This window comes from Sciurus carolinensis, chromosome 3 (genome assembly GCF_902686445.1).
Source record: "Sciurus carolinensis chromosome 3, mSciCar1.2, whole genome shotgun sequence".
In the NCBI taxonomy this organism is placed as follows: Eukaryota; Metazoa; Chordata; class Mammalia; order Rodentia; family Sciuridae; genus Sciurus; species Sciurus carolinensis.
In genome coordinates this window covers 102,806,014-102,819,114 of record NC_062215.1, presented here as the reverse complement: position 1 = coordinate 102,819,114, position 13,101 = coordinate 102,806,014, and the positions used below count along the sequence as shown (strand labels likewise).

Genomic DNA, 13,101 nt, shown 5'->3' with positions numbered 1-13,101 from the left:
AATAACTGTCTATTGAATGTCAAATGGATAAGTCACCACTTAAGCAAACCAAGCTAACAAATGTTGTGCACATTGTAAACATTTACCCAACAGTTGGGTGTCCTTCTTTTATAGATTAAATATAAGCAATCAGCAGAAATGGAAAAAGCCAATTTCACTTCTGTGGTTGATACTCCAGAGATCATTCATGCCCAACAAGTCAAGAACCTTTCAAGTCAGGTAAGGACATCATTAGAATATATCTCATACGTCCCATTCATGAAGAACAAAAGTCCTTCCATTAATACCTAAGGAGGGTTTTTCAAATCACAGTTTTCCCCAATAAAACCTATGGGATTTACCTATGATACAAGTTTGAGTCAGAGTTGAAAGTTCTGTATCAGATTTAAAATAGATGAGAGATGAGAGGGACACAGTCCAGTGGTAGAGTGTTTGCCTATCTTGATCAAAGGTCTGAGTTTGATCCCCAGCACTACAAGAAAATAAATAAAATAGATTATAAGAAGAGGTGGGGGTGTACCTCAGTAAGAATATGAGACCCTGGGTTTGATCCCTGGAACTGGAGGAAGAGAATATTATAAGACAGAATTTTAAGATAAAGACCTCTTACAAGGTACAATTCATAAAAAAAATTTTAATATGTAAATTTTAATATGGATATAAAATTTGTGTACAAATCTAGAAGATACCAAGTGAACAGCCCACACGGATTACCAATCTATAAAGAGTGAGATTATATCATCAACTCCATCTACACCATCTAGCCCTGAGTCCTCCCATGATGGGTAACTTCCATCTTCTTACCAATAAATGAACAAGATCTCTTCATACAACAAGAATTATCAATTGTGTTATAATTTGTGTTAATATTCTTCAATGATAATCAGAATTGAATAGCTCCAAGTTAGAACTTTTACTTGTCTTCTGATCAATAAGTTCTAAAGGAGAAGTTATAACCTGACTTGTCTGCTTTAAAAAAAATACCTGGGGGACTGGGGATATAGCTTAGTTGGTAGAATGCCTGCCTTGCAAGCACAAGGCCCTGGGTTCAATCCCCAGCACCACAAAAAAAAAAAAAAAAAAAAAAAAAAAAAAAAAAAAAAAAAAAAAAAAAAAAAAAAAAACTGGGAATATAGATTCCATGGTTGTACCTGGAATTTTGAAGCTAGTAAATCTGAGGTAGATTCCTGGAAATCTGTTTTTGTTTAATCTTCACAGATGATCTCTTTAATAGCCTATCAGGTTGAGAACTATTGATTTAAATCCTTTATTACCAATGTATAATTCTATGTTGTAAAGTTAGACATGAAAAGTAGCTACTACACTGGGGATGTGGCTCAGTGGTACAGCACTTGCCTAATACATGTGAGATTCTAGGTTCAATCCCTAGCACGGCAAAAATAAATTAATCAAATTAAATTAAATAAAAAAGAACTATCACTAGAAAAGTAGTTCAATCAGGAAACATACATATTCAAATGGGAGAAATTAACCTTTTATTTGGGGGGTAAAATGAAAGTAGGAAAAGCAACTTTTCAAAATTACCAAAATTATGTGAGTCCCAAGCTACCCCAATGTGTTCACTGGTAAAGCCCGGAGGCCAGGGTTCTTTGGGTTGTGAGGGACTGGGCAGTTATACTACGTTCTGCTTTTGATATTGCTGATCTTTGAGGAGAACCACAGCATGCAGGCCTGATCCAGGGAGGTCTTGATGTGATTTTATAACATCTAAGCCTCTTGGGGATTAATGACAACAGTATGTGCTCATTCACAAGTTCTGGATACTGGACTGAATATAGGCCTTTCCCTCCCAAATAACATCAAGTTTCAAGTAAACCGATTACCTCTCTTAGGGATGACAGAATCTCAGGGATTGCTACCTAAGCTAGCTCCATAAAACCAGTTGAGGCAGCTTTTACTAATCTTAAAAAATAAAAAGATTGCTTATATTCTTTTCCCATGAAAATGAGAACTTTTCCCTTATCCTTGCATAACTAAAAAGAGCCATTCAAGCAATTTCTTGGACAAATCATCTGTTCCTGTTATTCTAGATATCTGCTTTAAACAAAATCTAGGCCTAAATCTCTCATTGCCTGAAACTATTTGTCTTTGAGAAAATTTAAATTTTCAATACTTATAATAATGTATATATAATACAATCTACATAGTCAGAATAGTTTTATCCACATACAAAAGTGGCTAGTCTCTTTCCTCAGTCCTACATCCCTACACACCCAAACTTCCCTGAACTGTGGAAGAAAGAGTTAAATAAAGCTAAAGAGAAAAGTGAAAGGACATATGATAAAAGAAAATAAACTCTAAGGCAGAGTAAGTGTTCTGCTACAGAGAGTAACTGAAGACGTTAGTCTGGTGCTGTGATTGGCTCTGTGTGTCGAGGAAGAGTATCCCTTACGGGTTCCTCCGTGGCCAACATCTAGTGCAGGCCAGGGAGGCCAAAAGAAAGTGATGACTGACTCAGAGCACACCTTGGTAGGTAAGTTACCCACAGTTCCAGTTCCATGTCTTCCTACTAAAGTAGGACCTTCAGTACCAGCAGGCTAGTTTCTGCAGCATCAGAGCCATGTTTTGGAAGTACCAGTTCAGTCAAGCAGCTAGAAGCCCAAAATGTACCTGCTTGAAGTTCAGCAAAAATTTCCTTGCCACCACCAAAGCTGGCTTTCAGAAGGCTAAAACTTCTAACCTTACTGTTCTCTTCCTGCCTGGCTCCTGGTTAAGTGACTTAGTCCACATCAGAGATGACTGACAGCACTAGAGGCATCTCTATCTCTCTCCCTCATTAGCAGGAACTTCCTTTTTGTGCTTCAGTCAATAAGGGGCTCTCTCTGCCAACTTTGTCATGAGAGTGGGTTCCATTAAATGCTTGGTCTTCATTCTGGAAAGGAAAGACATGGTCCTTACTAAGAGGACTGTTTTATTACTCTCTAACATACTTGAATAATCAAGATGTAAAGGACTTTCCCTCTGTTGAACCAGAAGGGCTATTTCAGGTTACATTGGCCCATATCCCTGTTGTGTTTATTCTTTTTATTTCTTGGAATCTATTCCTAGAAAAAATACAAAGAAGATGCAGAGAAGTCTATGTCGTATTATGAGACTGTTTTGGACACTCCAGAGATGCAAAGAGTACGGGAAAACCAAAAGAACTTCAGCCTTGTAAGTTTTTGGGGTTTTTTTGTTTTTTGTTTTTTTTTATCTAAAGCATAACCTACTGGTACCTGGGTTCATGCAGGCTAAGCACTTGGCACTCTGTCACTGAAACATGGCTATTGAGTAGCCCTCCACTACTCTGTCCTTGCTGTCAGAAATGTGTGCTTGATTCTTCCCTGACTCATCTTATACTTCAACCCCAAATCACAGCATGAACGTATATCCTGTTACTTGGTGAGTGGTTTCCTGTTACTGAATATGAACTATTACCACTAACCATTATTGGTGACATACATGTCTTCCTGAAATCTAGGGAAGGGATACTTTAATAAATAAACCTTAATTTTACCATTTTTAGTTTTTTAAAAAATCAGTTTCCAGGATTGTATTCTCCAATTCCCTCACTCCAAATTAGTTTCTTCATAAAGTTTTTATTAGAGAATTTTCCTTTAGTTGTCAGATTGTTATTATTGTAGCATGCACTTTTTAAAATAAAGACTTTTAACTTCCTTGTGACTACAATTTAGGAAAATTAAAAATATGTAGAACAATGTTGAAATCTTAACAGGATATTTACTCTTTCTTCATAGCTCCAATACCAGTGTGACCTTAAAAACAGTAAAGGAAAAGTTACAGTTGTTCAAGACACGCCAGAAATACTGCGTGTTAAAGAAAACCAAAAGAATTTCAGCTCGGTATAATTGCTATTTATTTTCCATTTAATGCTAACCTAATAATTCCATTCTCCTCTTCTAAAAAATATACTAGCCGCACATTGATACAATTAACATCTAACCTTCCCAGTTACTACTAGTGGTCATTAAAATTCCCCATACTTTGCTCCAAAAATCATCATTCCAGAGACCATTTGAAATAAATTTCAAAGTAACTTTTCTAGTTTTTTGTTTTGGGGTTTTTGTGTGTGTGTGTGTTTTGATACTGGGGTTGAGCGTGGGGTGCTCCATCACTAAGCTACACCCTCAACCCTTCTAATGTTTTGAGTAGGGTTTTGCTAAATTGCCTAGGTTAGCCTTGAACTTGCAATCCTGCCGCCTCAGTAATCCCAGAGCAGTTACATGTGTTTTGTGCTCCAATAAGATGATTTCTTTTTAATATTGTGATTTCTTTTATAATCCTTCCCTAAAATAACTGACATTGCATTTTTTTAATGGATTTTGTGTTTCATGTTGGAGGAATTTTGTGGTTTAATCAGTATTTCCTGCTTTATCTCATCCTGTATTAATATACTATAATAATCTTAAAAGAAATCTCAAGATCTGGAAAGTGAGTGGTGTTGTACATGTGGACTGAGTCAGATACTGACAAGGAAGCTGTCAGATGCAATACCCAGGTTCTTGCCTGGGAAGACTGTTTCTAGTGTCCTTTATTTTCACAGAAACTATGTGTTCTAGGTTTTCTCCAGGAATTGCTGGGGCTTCCTTTTCTTCTGAGTAATAATCTTTTCATTCTGAATGCCCAGGTTTTATATAAAGAGGATGTCTCACCAGGAACAGCAATTGGAAAGACACCTGAGATGATGAGAGTGAAGCAAACGCAGGACCACATCAGCTCGGTAAAGATACAGGATACTTACTTTCAATATTTCCACCCCTCTGATTGTTCACAATGACCTCTGAGTCGCACTGAAAACTACTTTCTCCTTAAAAAGCTTACATTCTACAACGAGCGCCTGTGTACTACCATCACCACATGGTGTATGCCAGTGGTCAGTGCAGTTCTGTGGTCGTTTTCATGAGGGAGCAGTTAGACATGGAAAACAGGCTTGTGAGAAAGTAGAGTATGTCAAAAAAAATCAACCTTCCCAAAGGCCTGTATATAAATATAACTGTCCTAGTCAAATGAACTCTTGCATATAAAAATGCTGGAATAGTCATTTTTTTCACTTTCTAAGGCTTCAGTTACCCCTCAATCAACCTTGATTCAAAAACATTAAATGAAAAATTCCAGAAAGATTTCATTTATTTAAGTTGCAACCATTCTGAATAGCATAATCAAATCTCCTGGATTTCTGCTCCTTCCTACCTGAGAGATGAATTCATCCCTTTGTCTAGAATATTTGCATTGCATTCACTACCTTCCCTAGTTCACAAGCTACCTTCCATTATCAGATCAACTGTCTTGGTATCCAGGACTTGCGTTTGAGTACCCCTTATTTGCTTAATGGCCCCAAAGTGCAACATCAGTGATGCTGGCAATTTAGATATGTCAAAGAGGAATCATAAAGTGCTTCCTGAAGGTCAGAGTTCTCCATTTAATAAGAAAGTTATATGTTGAGGTTGCCAACATATATGGTAGAAACAATCTATTCCAGTTTATCACATGTCAGACTGCAAAAGCTATGCCCATAGTTCACAGTGAGTGCTTAGTTAAGATGAAAAAGGCACTCAATTTGCAAATGTATATATATATATATGGAGGGAAGCATAATATATATAGCGTTCATTTCTACCCACAGTTTAGGTATCCACTGGGGAGTTAAAATATCCCCCCATGAATATGGGGAACTACTAGATACAAGAAAGTTAAAGGGTTACTGTCTAAGTAGGGACCCCACAGAGACCAGAGAGAGATCAAGATTCAAGTGTCCCCCTCCTCAGAATTGTTCTCCCCTGACACAGTACAAGAATGTGACCCTATCCAAACTAAGTACAAAGCTTGTATTATTTAAATTGTGATTTAAAAAACTACAGTGGGGGTGTGGCTCAGTGAAGAGAGTATATACTTAGCATACCCCAGTCCCTGAGTTCCATTCGCAGCACATACATACAAAAAGTTGAACTACTAATCAGACATACATACATGTTGAGAAGACTGTCCAGTATATAATAATACCCTTCTTTTCTCACTTTTATATAGGTGAAGTATAAAGAAGCAATTGGACAAGGAACTCCAATTCCTGACTTGCCAGAAGTGAAACGTGTCAAGGAGACCCAGAAACACATTAGCTCGGTAATGACCCATATTCTCAGTGTGCATTTGTGTGACCAACCTTCTCTCTACTGTTACCCTAGTTCCACCCCTCCCTTCTTCCTTTTACCAAGGGCCTCCCATGCCTTGGTGATGGTGCAAAAGAAGATAAGAAACCTTGCAGTCATATCATTTAGCTCTTACTCCCTGTTTACAGGCTGGCTTCCTTTTGATACAAACTTCATTTCAAAACTAGCTCATGGCTTCTATGATGCTTTGGATTGCAACTTCTCTAGTTTTGTTGTCTATGATCTGTCCTACCTCCTTAGGTAAAGGGTTAAAGAAACACGAATTTGTTACCAACATGGTTGATTTTCTAATTTTCTGAAAAGTTTCCTAGAAAAACAAAGATGTCATTGCTAGCTTGTCACTGAGTCTACCAATTAATCCATGACACAACCTATAGATTTTTCATGCTGCTCCCCAGTCCATGCACTAGTATACCATAAAATCCATCTATTTCAAAAGAATTCAATCTTTAGGTTGAAAATTCTTAACATTATAAGTTCAAGGCCAGCCTGAGCAACTTAGCAAGACCCTGTGTGTACTTGATCCAGCAATCATCAGAAAAAGTTTCAGAAAAAAATGCTGTTCTTGAAAAATAAATGGATCAAGTATTTTCTTATTAAGGATACCTATAGATTAGAAACCATCTCAGAATTTTCATTAGAAAATATGAATAAAAATTTTCATTGAGAAAATTTTCAATGATCCTGAAGAAATAGAATATCACATGACTAGAAAATTATAAAACAAGCAACCTATTTATTGAGTACAAATCTAATGTAGACTTACTGTATTCCAGGCATTAATATTGGTTGTAATAAAATGTTTAGATTTTTCTCATTGTTTAACTTATTATCACCATTTAATGCATTTTAGGAATGCACTAAGTGTTGGCTATAGTAAATGCAATTTAGTACCCAATTGTTAAGGTAGTAAAATTACTACTTTGAAAAGAGAACGTAAATATTTATGGAATTTGTTTTCCTTAGTCTTCGAGTATCAATTGAAAGCTCCATTGTTTTCATAAGTTCTCACCATATAGCCCACATATTGCTGTAATATAAAGAATTTACAGTTATTTTACCTTTTGGGGTATTCTAATTATTTTCTACAGGTTATGTACAAAGAAAACTTGGGAACAGGCATTCCAACCACTGTCACTCCAGAGATTGAGAGAGTCAAACGCAATCAAGAGAACTTTAGCTCGGTATTTACAAACTTGTCAAATAAGAAACTATTTTCCATCTAAAAAAAAAAAAAAACCAAACTACCAGAATAACCTATCATACTTTTATAAAGAGTAACATCTTAACAACGAACTCCGCGTGTATCTCTGCGTGTGTACTACCTGACCAAAACCATCTGATTTAATACAGAATGACTCCTTTTCTGATTCTACTTTAACATTTTCAGCAACTGACTAGTGTGAATACTTAAGTTGGAAATACTGCAAGTAGCATTAACATCATCATGATACTCACATCCTATAAATTGATGCTTTCCGTTGTACTTTTCCATTCCAATATTAGTTTTAGAGAGTTCATCTTTAAAACTGTGAAGTACAAAAGTAAAAAGCATTATTCTTACTAAATATTACTTACTAAAATAACTCTCTCCTCACCCACACCCAACCCCCTCTCTTTGTCTTTGTGCTTGTTTTGAATATCTTCTGGGTACTTTCTTGTATCTCACAGGTTTTGTACAAAGAAAATTTGGGGAAAGGAACCCCCACAGCTATCACTCCAGAGATGGAGAGAGTCAAACGCAATCAAGAGAACTTTAGCTCGGTATTTCTTAGGGGGCAAAAAAACAAAACCCTTAATTTTTATTAAAATATTTTAACACATTACAAATGTAAAATTACTAAGTTCATATTATAAAAGGAATGATACCAAATTTTACCTCAGTTTTCATCCCAAATCTAATTTAGTATTACTTTAGTTCTGGTGTGAAATTTTAACTGTTTTCTCTAAAACACAGATGTTTATCACTTTCCTTAAAACCCTTAATACTCAGTGTTTCCTTCCTCCAATCCTCCTTGAATAACAGTAGGTATTTCTAACTGGTGTGGCACAAGTCAAAAGTAAAATCTAACACTACTTCAAAGGAGCAATGCTAGCTAGAATTTTACTCGTATTTATTGTGGTTATTTGATGTGTTCTTTGTGTTTGCAGTCTTTCTGAAGATTATCATTCTTAAATATTTTCATTCAAAGAAACGAAAATATCATTCAAAAATTTCATTCATCGATTCATAGTAACTCAGAAATACAAATTTATTGTCTCAGCTCTTTTATATATATCATGCAAGATATAAATGAGCTTTACTTTGGAATATATTCAGGATAATTGAAAGCTAAGCTAATATTTATTTAGCTTTTAATATGAATTTTAGTTTCCCTAAACTTTTTTTTCTTTTTCTTTTCTTTCTTTCTTTTTTTTTTTTTTTTGGTTTTATAATTATTAAAAGCAATTCATTAAATGCATTTTGATGAAGCTTAATCTCTCTGTCTTTGAGGAAGGCATATGTAAGTCAAGATACTCCTGCATGCAGCCTAGCAGCTGTGTATACATCAGTGCCATTTAGAGACAGATATTGTACTGTGTGACTATGTCTACAGTTGCACTCTTAAAGTTAGGTCTATTTTTCTTCATCATTAAAACAAAAACAAAAACAAAAAAATATTTTTGAGACTTTTTAAGTTCAAGTTTGCCTAAAAGTTGGGTCCAGGCTGATTTGATTGTTGGTTTTGTGCACACAGATATTGTACAAAGAGAACTTGAGCAAGGGGACTCCCATACCTGTCACTCCTGAGATGGAGCGAGTCAAACGCAATCAAGAAAATTTTAGCTCGGTATTTGGGAGAAAGTTCCTTTAACTCCATATTAAAAAATAATTTCTATAAAACAAACTTCTCACTACTTGTCCCTTTAACAACAATCCATTTAACAAACTTTTTTTTAAAATCTTACCAACTGAATCCTTCTGTTTTACAGATTTTTTAACTCACCATTTGATTCTAATGCTATATACCCTGTGTTACTGTTGGGACTTTTGAAGTTAATTGATTTCCAAAAAAGAGCACAAACACTGAAGCTCTTATTTACTTGCAACTCTTTTTATCTGATATTTCTGGGTTAGCATTGCAAGAAAAAATACTGAACTATAGGCCATATGGAGCAATAGTGACTCTTTGGGAACAGGGGTCACCTTAACATGGATCCTAATCAGATAAACAGTGGCACCTACAAAGAAAATTGCTTAATACTGGGACCAAAAACACTTCTTTAGTTACTTGTTCCAAACAAATCTTTTCATGAATAGAAATCTAGGCCTTCTGATTTTTTTTAAATATACAAGTCAGATCATGCATGTATATTTTATTTTCTTTTTTGCTGTGTTTCTGAAAAACTCTATAATGGAGTGTGATGCTTATATATAATGACCTTAGGTTAGGTTCACTTATGCCTAAGATGGAGAATCAAATGTAAGTAGGAAAATTTACTTAGAATTACTAGGGAGTTAATCCAAAATGTCTTTGTCAGTTTAAATATTTTCTAAGCCAGATGTGGTAATGCACACTATAACCCTGCCCTTTAAGAGACTGAGGCAGGAGGAATATAAGTTCCAGTCCAGCCTTGGCTACTTAATGAGACCTTGTCTCAAAAAGGACTGAGGGTATAGCTCAGTGACAGAATGCCCCTGAATTTAATCTCCAGTAAATCAAAAACAAATATTTTCTAAAAGTTTTTTTTACATAATTCCATCAGTAACTTTCTCTGGTTCCACTGTCTTTTTGTCTTGTTATTAATTACTATTCTTTAACAACTTAACAATTTTATTAGGTTTTCAATGTAAGTTAATATGTCTTTTGTAATGTTGTATTCACTGTTTTTTTTTTTCCTCCTGTGGGTTTATCATTATTCCTTGCTCTGAAAGGCTTGTAACAGTTTTCAAAATTATGTTTTAATTATTTATTTCCTTCTATTTTAGAGTAAGTATATTATTATTTGTATCTATTTGAAACTAATGATCCTGGACATTTAAAGTAACCATTTGTGTTATTTTTACACAGGTTGCATTAGGCAAAATTATCTAGTGGTGCATAGGCCTTTACATACTGTGGGAAATACTGTATATTAAAACATTGACTTTTAGATTTAGAATTCTCTATAACCTCAAGAAAGACCAATTTTGCCATATTCCACAAAACTGGTCTGGAGTTTTAAATATCTGTTATCATATAAGACAAACATTCTATGTAGGAAAGTACTTACTGATCTCACTTAAAAACTATTCTATTGTACACTGAGCATTCTAGTGCTCTTAGAAAATTATTTGTATTTTTTTTCTGAATTTCTAATATAAGAAATTAACATTTCTATGTGGGTTAGGGTAAAAAGATGAGTATCAAATACACTGGCACTTCAGCATTTCTCACCTAGATCTGTGCTTGCACAGAGCAGTAGACTTGAATTTTCCTTTTCTGTTTGATATCTACAGTCTCATACTAGGTTCCGCACAAGATGGACAAAGGGGCTGTTTTGACTGCCTGTTCTTTTCTGGATGCTTTCTTGTGTCATACAGGTGTTGTATAAAGAGAACCTTGGAAAAGGGATTCCGATTCCCATCACTCCAGAGATGGAGAGAGTCAAACACAATCAAGAAAACTTTAGTTCGGTATTTAAAATGGAAAAAAAAAAAATCCCTTTAACTATTTTTAAAAATGCTTTGGAAAGATTAATGGCTAGATTTTTAAAATCTAATCAACTTATCCCAATAAAACCTTTGACCTGTCTTATTCCCAACTTAATGCTGCCATTTCCTATGAATTAGTTTCCCTACTTTAGTTAAACATTAATATAATCATTTTGACTTACTTTTTAAAAAAGTGTTCAGTATTATACTCCAGCTTTCAAAAATATAACATTCTCAGTGTCTAAGCATCCACATTTATCTTGCTTTGGCAAATTTGATCTGAATGTGAAGCTTAAAATTTATCCTGTAAAGATCTGACATTTGGCCCCATTTCCTATTCTAACCTCTGTCTCTCCTGGTACTTGTATAGATGTTTTGAAATTTCTTTCTTAGTAACTTGTCATTGCTATTTGCCTTAAAAATAATTCTTCCCAAAATGTTCACCCAAACTAAAAATTAAATACTTTGACTTCTTATGGAAGTCAACAAAAGATTTGTGTGTACGTATCTTCAGATATTTTAGTATTTATAAAACCCAGATATTCTTATATCCTTATGTTTATTAATAACATTTCCAAATCAAAAATAACTTCCTTGGTTCTGTTTCTGTCTCTTGTCTGTTTTTATCCCCCCCATCAATAACAAGTTGAAGAAGACTAATTTCTCCCTTTCATGGTATTCTTCATTGCTCAGTGCTACAGCAATTACTTCAAACAACAAAATAACAAAACTTTCTTTTTGTATTTCTTAGTTTGTGCTGCTCTTTTCCTGCACTCCTTTGCCTTATGGATGCCTTTAGTCCCCTACAGGTTGAACCTAAAAGCTTCTGGTGTTTCCTCCCTCTAACTCATTCTCTTCTTCCCTCTCCACCCACACTCCCAACTGCTCTAAAAGAGGGAGGAAGTGATTGTCTTTTTTTTTTGTTTTGTTTTGTTCTGGATGCTTTCTTATCATACAGGTCCTATACAAAGAAAACCTGGGGACAGGAATTCCAATCCCCATCACTCCTGAGATGCAGAGAGTCAAACACAATCAAGAAAACCTTAGCTCGGTATTTTAAAAAGGGGAAAAAAGATGCGAATAACCTCAGAACTTAACAGAGCCTTAATATTTATTCTGTTTTTTTTTAAAGCCCTCTCCCATTCCTTTGCTTCTAATGTATCTTACTTTGCACAAATTTATTTCTATAAATTTTTATTTTTACTTTATCTGATATTTAAACATTTTTTTTTTAAAAAAGAAATAACGAATGTTTTAGTTTGTGTGGTTTACAAAACCAAGTTCTAACCATCTCAAATCCCTGTGATGAGTATAGGAAACACTATACTCATAGCAACGAAAAACTTAATATGGATAACTCCAACAGTCTTTCCCCAGCAGCTGAGGTCCTTATTTCCCTGGAGGGTGAAAATGCCTCAACCCAGTAACGGCTTCCACTAAAATAGTATATAGCATCTTAATAGCATATAACTCCCAGCTCTTTGGACTACTGTGCCATTTTATAACATGGAAGTTGACCTTACACTTAAAACCTCACAGCAAATGAAATGTTACTTACAGCTGTTTTTCTGATACTTTCTCATTGCACAGGTACTATACAAAGAAAATATGGGCAAGGGAACTCCTTTACCTGTCACTCCAGAGATGGAGAGAGTCAAACACAATCAAGAAAATATTAGCTCGGTACTCTGCAAAAAAAGAAAAAAAAATCTTCTTTAATGATTAGAAAAAAAAAAAAAACTACTTTAATGATTTAAAATAATACATATTAATCCCACTTTTAAAGACAACTTATATTTTGTGAATTTCTTGACTACATTTTTCCTTCTTTTCTATAGGGCTGTTCCCAGTCTTAACCCTATAATAACAAAATTGCTTTAATCCATAATTTCAAGTTCTAATATCAAGAAGTCATATATTTTCCTACAAAACAGTTTTTTGCTCGTCTTTCCCAGACTTACTCTTATACCCAAGGTCTCTTTGTTTTATACACGTGACATTTGGAGTGGGGTTGTACAATAGGTATAATAGGGCTCTTTTTTGAATACTGGAACCACGATTTCATTGTGTTTTTGTGTTGATGACTTTAGGTTCTAATTTGCCCTGTCAGATTTGGGGTTTTGTCTTTGCAGTGCTAGGGACCAAACCCAGGGCCTAGAGAATGCTAAGCTTGTGCTCAAATGCTAAGCTACATTCCTAGTCCTGTTTAGACAAAGAGACCTTGGGGAAAATAACTACTGA

General features: G+C 34.9%; 1 protein-coding gene across 1 annotated transcript in view; it reads left to right on the top strand.

Annotated features, from left to right (window-relative positions):
* Neb (nebulin) overlaps positions 1–13,101 on the top strand; it is a 207,364-nt gene that overhangs the window by 184,648 nt on the left and 9,615 nt on the right. Inside the window, 11 exon segments of the mRNA XM_047543863.1 lie at positions 115–219; positions 3,070–3,174; positions 3,759–3,863; positions 4,649–4,741; positions 6,046–6,138; positions 7,277–7,369; positions 7,857–7,949; positions 8,924–9,016; positions 10,750–10,842; positions 11,819–11,911; positions 12,451–12,543. Of these exon segments, the coding sequence (XP_047399819.1) occupies positions 115–219; positions 3,070–3,174; positions 3,759–3,863; positions 4,649–4,741; positions 6,046–6,138; positions 7,277–7,369; positions 7,857–7,949; positions 8,924–9,016; positions 10,750–10,842; positions 11,819–11,911; positions 12,451–12,543 (1,059 nt within the window).